The 8728-nt window shown below is 35.3% G+C and overlaps 1 protein-coding gene across 1 annotated transcript; it reads right to left on the bottom strand.

Annotated features, from left to right (window-relative positions):
• Positions 1–1325: 1325 nt before the first annotated feature.
• LOC126749398 (uncharacterized) lies at positions 1326–8121 on the bottom strand. The gene is made up of 4 exons (XM_050459087.1): positions 7854–8121; positions 4586–4750; positions 2858–3336; positions 1326–1484 (listed from the first exon to the last, which is right to left on the bottom strand). Exons 1-4 carry the CDS (start codon positions 8119–8121, stop codon positions 1326–1328), a joined length of 1071 nt encoding a protein of 356 aa, XP_050315044.1.
• Positions 8122–8728: the final 607 nt, after the last annotated feature.

Genomic DNA, 8728 nt, shown 5'->3' with positions numbered 1-8728 from the left:
TTGTTTTTTCATAAAAGCCATTTCTTTAAGTCTTTGAAGAACAAGAATATCATGCAATGGCACTCGATTTTCTTCAGCCCACTTTAAGCATAAATTGAAGCCCTTCACTGCTTCATCATTTTTGACTCCTTTCTCTCTCCCTTGATTTTCGTCATCATCTTTACATTCTTCGCTGCTGCTATAATGCATTTCGTTGCTTTCTATCTCATCTAATACCAAGTTGTCATCATTTTCAATCCGGCTATTCACTTCATTAGGATTTATCTCGTTTTCACTTAGTGTTTGGAACATAGCCGAAACATCCGTTAAAGCTTGTAGCTTTTCCTGTAATTGCTTTAGTGAAATCAGATCATCGGCTTCGTATTCTAAATCATTACCAAAAACCGTTCCTTTTGGAATTACTTTTTCCCGACATTTTTGTAAAACCTCTACAGTAAGTTTTGACCATGCATTGCTCAGTAAGTATGTTGCAGTTTTGAGATTTAAGGTCTTTAATACCTGGATAACATTTTCTTCATTTTGTGATAAAATGTGCGCCAAAAGGCTCTTACGGTGAAACAATTTAGTCAACCTTATGGCATTTTGATCCATGTGTTGCAGCAATGCTGTGCAATTTGGCCGAAGAAAGATTGTTTGGAAATGGCCATCCTCACTTCTTAGTTCTTCTGGCGATCCATGGCTTGAGGCATTGTCAATGATCAAAAGAGCACGTTCAGTTAGATTTTGGCTTCTTAAATACTCTTTTACTTGCCTAATAAAGGAATTATGAAACCACTCTTTAAATATTACAGATGTGATCCAAGCATTGCAAGAATGGGTACATTTTTGTAATGCAATTTTGTATTGCAATTTTGTACTCTACGGGTATGGGTACATTTTTAAATGCTCTATGATTTTTTGCTTTTCCAATGACGAGAATTCTCAATTTGTGAGAACCATCTCCATTTACACATGCCAGGAAAGTAACCCGCTCCTTACTTATTTTTCGTCCCGGTGCTGTCTTTTCTTGAGAACGAAAAATTGTTTTTTCCGGTAACATTTTTCAGTACAACGCTGATTCATCAGCATTTTAAACCTGCGTAGGAATTAAATTCAGGTCTTTCATTTTCTGTGCCAACATATTTTTAAAAGGCTCAACAGCAGTTTCGTCATTGGATAATTTCTCACCACAAATTTTTAAAGCTCTCAAACCATGTCTTTTTCTGAAATTTGCGATCCAACCTCGACTGGCTGCAAAATTCTCATTTCCATAAACATCGTTGTAGATTTGCTTTGCTTTGGCTGCTAAAATTTCATATTTCATATAAACTTTCGCAAACTACCAATCAATTTAAACTTGTCAAAGCCTGCAAAACGGCTGAAAACAGCGCGATCCGGATTATCGCGTACAAGCGAATCCGGACTATAACGTACATAATAGCGGCAAAATTCGTATTCGGACTACTGAAGCATCCGGAGTAACGCATGTCCGGATTATCAAGGCTCTACTGTATATTATTATAATAATATACTCATGAAAACCACCCATCTCTATATTTTGTACCAACTTCTTTTGATAAAAAGTAAATATGTAGTCAGAAAATTGGAAATATATTTTTTTAAAATAAACTTTTACATTAAAAATCATCTAGCTGTCTATACTTTATGCGTTTAAAAGACACAAGTTTTACTTATAAAAAAAACACACTTTACATCCTGAATGTAATATTTATTAATTTGTTTGCCTCGTATTTAGTTATTATACATATTAGGAGAGATTGGATAAAAATTAACAAAAATAAATGCTTATACTAAAAACTAAAAATCTTATACAAAACAGTTTCTCTGTTGCCGCCATGGATTCCAACTTCATCTCGCACATCAGCATATGGATACAAAAGCATTAGGGCGAAAACACAGTGAAAGCCGGTTTCCTGCTTACCGGAAATCAGCGCCGATCGGTTCCGAATTTCGGCACTTAGTGCGGACACAGTGCCGACGAGAAAAAAGCAAATAAAAACCAGCCTTTTGTCAGTTCCAGGTTAACCTTCGCGTCAACATGGCATCTAGCTCATCTGACGATGAATTTATTGCGTTAGATAGCCTTGTAACTAAAATAATTACTAGAAAAAAAGTTGGTGTTCACTCTATAAATCGTGAGAGGGTACTTTATGGTGAATATCATCATTTGTTCAAGAAGTTGACAGATGACCCTGACCGCTTTTTTCAGTACACCAGAATGAACCATGAAACCTTCAAATATATTCTAGAAAAAGTTAAACATCTTCTAACTAAAAACTGGTGTAACCTTCACAGTCAGCCCATTTTACCAGAAGAAAGATTAGTCATTACCTTGAGGTAAGTATCTTTATAATATTTACGAGTATATATTTTAAGTAGGTTACTAACAAACAAATCATTTACTATTAACAAAACGTCTAGCAAATAATTACATATGTTGGTTTTGTTTCAACAAAAATAAGACTTAAAATGGTTGATTAAATTTTTATTTCAAAAAGAAGGACAGTGGTGGGGGACATTCGGAAGTACCAGAAACCGTTTCAGGTTGTTCCATGTTTGATAAAATGAGACTTGTACATTCTTCTTCTGCAGTGAAACGATTTCTATCGATGTAATTCAGTGATTGATTGGAAATAGATGAGTTGGAAGTTGAAGAACCAAGGATCGTAGATGGAACAGATTCGAACCTATTTAGCGGGTATGAAAATTGTTCAACTAGCTCTTGAACCCGGCATCGAAAAGCTAATACGCGTGACTCAGGAATTTTTTTCACATGAGGCAGAAGACTTTTAAAAAACAAGAGGTGTTCATCTTCTTTCTCATTTGCTCGCTTAGATTTTGACTCCAGGTATGCTACTTTTTGTTTCTCAATTTCTAATAATGAGTCGTTAAATATTTCTGTTGGGCCTCGTTTCTTTTTAGATGAAAATTGTGGTGTCGAAGATACATCAGTATTCCTTTTTGTTCTCGAAGGTGTTTCAATATTTTCTTGCCTTGTATTTTCTACGATATCATCGCCAGCATTTCGTTGAGGAGGTACAACATCTTCAGTGGAACAAAAGCTGGTCTCGTCTAATTCCATCGATGACTGAATCGACTCTTCTGCTTCAGTTTGACTTTCTGCAAAGCTTTCAGTACGACCACTTACTTGTGGCAAATTTCCTTTCAACTTTCTAGGCATTACCGTATCTTTCAAAAATAAGAGCAGTTTGAAGTATGGCCACTTGGATGTCGGAGTATCATTTGCGGCATCACCTGAACGTGGAGGAGGAAATTTTCCTAATTCTACGGAAAATTGATCCCTGATATACTTCCATTTTTTCCTCAGTTTATTTTCTGAAACAAAATTACATAGTAAAAAATTGCACCGACGCGACGCCGAAATTCAAAATGCACTAAAAAGTATGAAATAAAAATAATTAGTATCAAAAATTTGTAAATATCTTGATTATTCAAAATTCAATAATTTTTTCAAATTTATTGTTTGCTTTCATTATCTTATGATTTTACCATCTCTAAAAATATACTTTCAGGATAATTTTAATTTACACCCCTCACTGACCATTTGTAATCATTCATTCATTTATCAAAACGTCAAAACCACGTTCTAATAAAATATGTTTTTTGCAGGTATCTTGCTACAGGCTCATCTTTCAGAATGCTGTCATTTTCATTCAGGGTTGGAGCTTCTACTGTGGGAAAAATTGTAACAGAAACAGATGCTGCATTGTGGAAAGTACTGCAACCAGTCCATATGCCTGTGCCCACGAAAGATGATTTTCAAAAGATATCTGAAGATTTTAACAATATTTGGAATTTTCCACATTGCATCGGCAGTATTGATGGAAAACATGTACGCATTCTTTGCCCTAGAAATTCAGGGTCAATGTTTTTTAATTATAAAAAATATTTTTCTGTGGTCCTACAAGGAGTAGCAGATGCAAATTATAAATTTATAGTTATAGATGTCGGTGGATACGGCAAACAAAGTGATGGTGGTACATTTCAATCTTCGGAACTGTATAAGTTGCTATCGAATAAACAACTGGATATTCCAGAACCAGCGTATCTGCCTCAAACTACCTTAAAAGCACCGTTTGTACTAATAGGTGTCGAGGCATACCCCTTGCTTCCTTATCTTTTGAAACTATTTGGTGGAAGAGATTTAAATTTTGAGAAAGAGTGCTTTAATAAACGTTTATCTCGTGCAAGGAAAACTATTGAATGTGCCTTTGGTATCGTGAGTGCTAAATGGAGACTACTTTTAAAGTGCATTGAAACTGACATAGCTACTGCAGATCATATAATTAAATGTATATGTATTCTTCACAACACTATAATAGACAGAGAAGGATTTGAACGACATTTGACAGATGTAAGGTTAAATATTCCTGATCACAATAGATGGCAAGTAACAGAACGACCATTAAATGAAGCCAAAACGATTAGAGATATATTTGTAACATATTTTTCCAACATCACTCTGTCATACGATAAATAATAATCTATTTATTCATATTTTTAGAGAAATAAAAACAATAATATTATAATAAACGAAATAATAGATATATATTTTCATACGTACCATCCTCTTTCATTTCTTCAGCAATTTCTTTCCAACATTTGTCAACAACATTTCTATTGCTGTGTAATTTACTTTTCTTATCCCATATTGGGCATTTCTTATACACTGATGCTATTAAAATCTCTATATCCATAGCTGTATCTGTCTGCCTGTGCGAACAACCGGCTAGAAAGAACTAAATAATCATTCCGGTAAAACCGGTGACGCCGACTACCAGTGCCAACAAGCCTGAGCCTGTCTCTATTGTGTTATTGCTAACTTGAAAGCATTATTTATTATAGAAGCTTATAGGCGCCGATCGGCGCTGGCTGCCGGTAAGCAGGAAATCGGCGTCCACTGTGTTTTTACACTTACATTATATATACTTTATTGTGTTGCTGAAGGACAAACAGGGGTAGTAAGCTGAAAAAAACAAAACTTTAAACTTGTTTAATTAATAAAAATATGGTTTTCTTACTATGGCAAAAAAGGGACTTTTTCCCAGAGAATGAAAATCATACATCAATCATAAATGTATCATACCATGTTTCGGCTAAATAATATATGGATCTTTCTTCCTCCCAAATTTTTTAAATTTTCCTCAAATATTCTATACACCACCTGACAATTCCATTACAGCAGCTCTTTTGTTAACCATCTTAAGCTTAAATCCAAGTTATATCAGGTATCTCCGCAAGGTTGAAACTGAGAAATGAAATTTGAGGTTCTATGGTCAGAACCTCATTGTTTTTGTATTTAGAATACACACCTTTCCTTAGCAATTTGGCAATATCCGTGTCAAGTCCCTTTGATTGTCCTGCATCTTTCCTTTTTATTCTGCTTTTAATCTTTTTTTTACAGGCTTATTGTACTATAGGGAACCCCTGTTAAAAACGCTGTTTTTTGCAAAGCACTACAATTATTTGTGAACTGAGGATCATATTAGATAGATTGTTATAGATATTTAGATAAATTTGTTTGGCGTCTGTACTTAAACAATTACGTTTTAAAACTGCTTGATTTCCTCTGTAGCTTCTATTTCCCTTGCTTCCTCAACACTAGAAAATGATATACTATCAGAACTATGTAAGTCTAAATCACTGTCCAGATCACTCTTATTGTTTTTATCACAAATGTTATTGTCTTTCTTGTACACCCACCGTCTCCATAAGCACGCACAAACACTTTCCTCTTCATTTGCCAAATTTTCCTGCCTATTTTCCCAGGGTCGAAACATTTTAAGGTCTTTAGGTATAATACCAAAACAAATCCACAAACACAAATGAAAAACACACACTTCCCCACAGTAAAAACTGCAAAAAATTTAGAGGAATACAGACCAAATTCTAAATTCTTTACTCATAACCGGCAAAACACATCAAATAATAACCTCACATGGCCCCCCTCCCAACTATTAAAGGCGATAGACCCATCCTTAACACGTTGACTGCCTATAAGTATTTTGTGCCCTTGTTCAGAAGCCGTCGGGACTATTTGCAAAAAGTAGTTCGAAAATAGGATTTTTAATACTTTGTATGATTAATATTGTGTTTTTTTTGCTTTTTGGGCCTAAATCTACTTTGACTCAATAGCTGAGTCACCGGCCCCTGAGGTATATTTCTCCTAGAATATGCCGGTGACTCAACATTTGAGTCAAATTTTAAAGTCAGAGTTAAAATAAAAAACAAAGAACTTTTAACAGGTATATTTTATATTATGTATTGCACGTGTAATTCTTATCACTAAAACTTTGCAAACACATAACGTAGCGAAAAAAAACATAAATAATTAATTTTTCTTAGGAGTAAATCACAAAAAATAATAACAAAATTAACATTTTTTAAAGAACAAATGAAAAAAAGACCTATTTTTCATCGTGGTAGATTCGAAAGCAATTTCCGAGGCAAAGACCTGGCTTATCTGGACAAACCGGGCAAAAAAATGGCGTGTTCTTGCGCATTTTCTGTGTATAACAAACCCTGCATCTCTTTCTCATTTGACGACCTTTATTATCCATTTCACATTTTTCAGGCAAATGACTAGGCTGGTTTTGTTTGACTTTAGGAGGCTCAGGTGGTTTTTCTTTGGCTTCAGACAACAAATTCTTTATAATATTATGCCTATAATCATAGTAGCTTAACTTTTGCTGAGTAGAATATTTGTTATAAAGGTGATAACTATTAAGCAGCATCATTGATATCAGATGAATAGCAAGCTTCTTATACCATCTGATGGTTTTTCTTTCGCTGGCATAATAAGCAAGCATCTGATCTTGCCTGTCGATTCCTGACATGTTTTTATTATAATTAATGATAGCATTTGGCTTTTCTTTTTCCTCGTTTCGTCTATTTGGTTGCTTGATCAGTTCCCCACTAAACTCTGTAGATATAAATAAAACCTCCCTTTTGTCACGCCATTTACCCACTGCAATGCCTTTAGAGTACTTTGTAATAGATTCACCTTTTTTAAGTTTTTTAGAACTCACTTCGGGAGGATTTCCTTTCCTGTTCAGCCTTAAGGTTCCAGTAGCATAGGTTTTTTTTTAAATTAGCTCTTTACATAGTGCAATCGAGTTATAGTAATTATCCATGTATAAGGAATGGCCCTTATCAAGATAATTCTTTGTCAAACTTAAAACAACGTTTACTGCATGCCCTAATTCTCCCTTCATATCTTTTTCGTCTCCAGTATATATCCTAGCTATTAACACAAGCCCATCAGGTTCTGACAAAATATACAGTTTCACCCCAAACTTGTGCTTTTTATTTTTAATATACTGGCGAAAAACCAGTCTTCCTCTCCATAGCACCATGGACTCATCTAGTGATAGCTCCTTGTTTGGGTAATAGATCTTGTCAATTCTGTCATTGAAGAAATTTTGAAGCCATCTTATCCTGCACAAACGGTCACCATAATCTGGGTCACCTCTTTCGGGATTTTTAGAAAAATGTAAACATCTTAGAATGACTAGAAATCGATTTCGACTCATGTTATTTCTGAAACAAGACAGATTATACAATTCATCGGTCTTCCAGTAGTCCTGCAAACGGTTTAGCTGAATATTGCCCATGTGAAGCCACAGACCCAAAAAAAGTTTTCAGTGTTGGCACTGTCAACGGCTTCCATTCAGTGATTCTTGATTTCTCTTTTGTTTCTTTACTTAAAAAGAGTTGTTCGGCATAGTTGTTAGTTTCGGTAGCAATATGTTCCAGAAAATCGTCTGTGATAAACAATTGAAAAAAATCGATGGGGTTGTCCGAGGTTAAATTTACTCCAAGTCCAGGCACACCCGAAAATAAAAAGTCATTTTGATTAGGCACATCAGTCCAGGTCGGAATATCACTGTTACTGTTTTGAACACTAATCGTCTCATTATTCTCAATGTCGGTAAGGCTTGCATCCTCTAAAGCGGCAACATCGGGCAATTCGTCTTCGTCGCTTGAACTCTCATGATCAGTAGGCTCGTATTCACTGCCACTGTCGACGAACGGGTCCTCCTCACTTTCTGATAAATACAAAAGTTCTTCTTGTTCAGATAATGTCAGGGGTCTCATCATTTTGAAATCTGTATGCCTCCGTTTAGGCCGAGAAGGACCTGGATTTTCTTCATCCATGTCAGGAAAACTACTTATCACCAACAAAAACCGATTTCGAAAAAACACGTGTTTATAAGTACACTTGCGACCGGTGAAACGAGACGTATCCCCTGCGGAAGCCGAAACAATACTAAACTCATATACTAAAGCCATGCACATGACTCAACAGTTGAGCCACTGGCCATAGGAGGGGTACCGCCGTGACTCATATGTTGAGTCATTGGCAGTGAACGTGTTAAAGATTTCTTTAAAAACACGTCGAAAGTAATACAAAAACTGCCCAAAAATTTATTTGGGTACGGCCCCGTAATTCATAAAATCAGTGGGATAGAGAGAGATACACAATTACTTGCACAACCTAAAGTAGTAATCGCCAGAACGCAGGTGTTTTATCTTTGTTTAATAGACTGGCTAAAAAGAGGTGACAAGTCTGTGAGTGCTGGAAGTGTTTAAAATATTTTGTAAGATGCTTGGATTTTAGTCCGCGGTCAATTTCTTGATATTATTTTCTTTCTAAAAATTGACATTTTCAAAAGAAAAATAAAAAATAGTATAAAACATGGGGTTT

Source organism: Anthonomus grandis, assembly GCF_022605725.1.
Source record: "Anthonomus grandis grandis chromosome 1 unlocalized genomic scaffold, icAntGran1.3 Chromosome35, whole genome shotgun sequence".
Classification (NCBI taxonomy): domain Eukaryota; kingdom Metazoa; phylum Arthropoda; class Insecta; order Coleoptera; family Curculionidae; genus Anthonomus; species Anthonomus grandis.
Note: the sequence above shows the minus strand (reverse complement) of the source record. Positions and strands in the feature narration are given on the sequence as shown.

Coding starts and splice junctions, on each gene's coding strand:
- LOC126749398 (XM_050459087.1), bottom strand. CDS start 8,121: ATGATGAGACCCCTGACATTATCTGAACAAGAAGAACTTTTGTATTTA. Junction 3,337..4,585: donor TGAAGAAATGAAAGAGGATG/GTACGTATGAAA, acceptor ATTTTGTTTCAG/AAAATAAACTGAGGAAAAAA. Junction 1,485..2,857: donor TAGAAATTGAGAAACAAAAA/GTAGCATACCTG, acceptor AATATACAGTAG/AGCCTTGATAATCCGGACAT.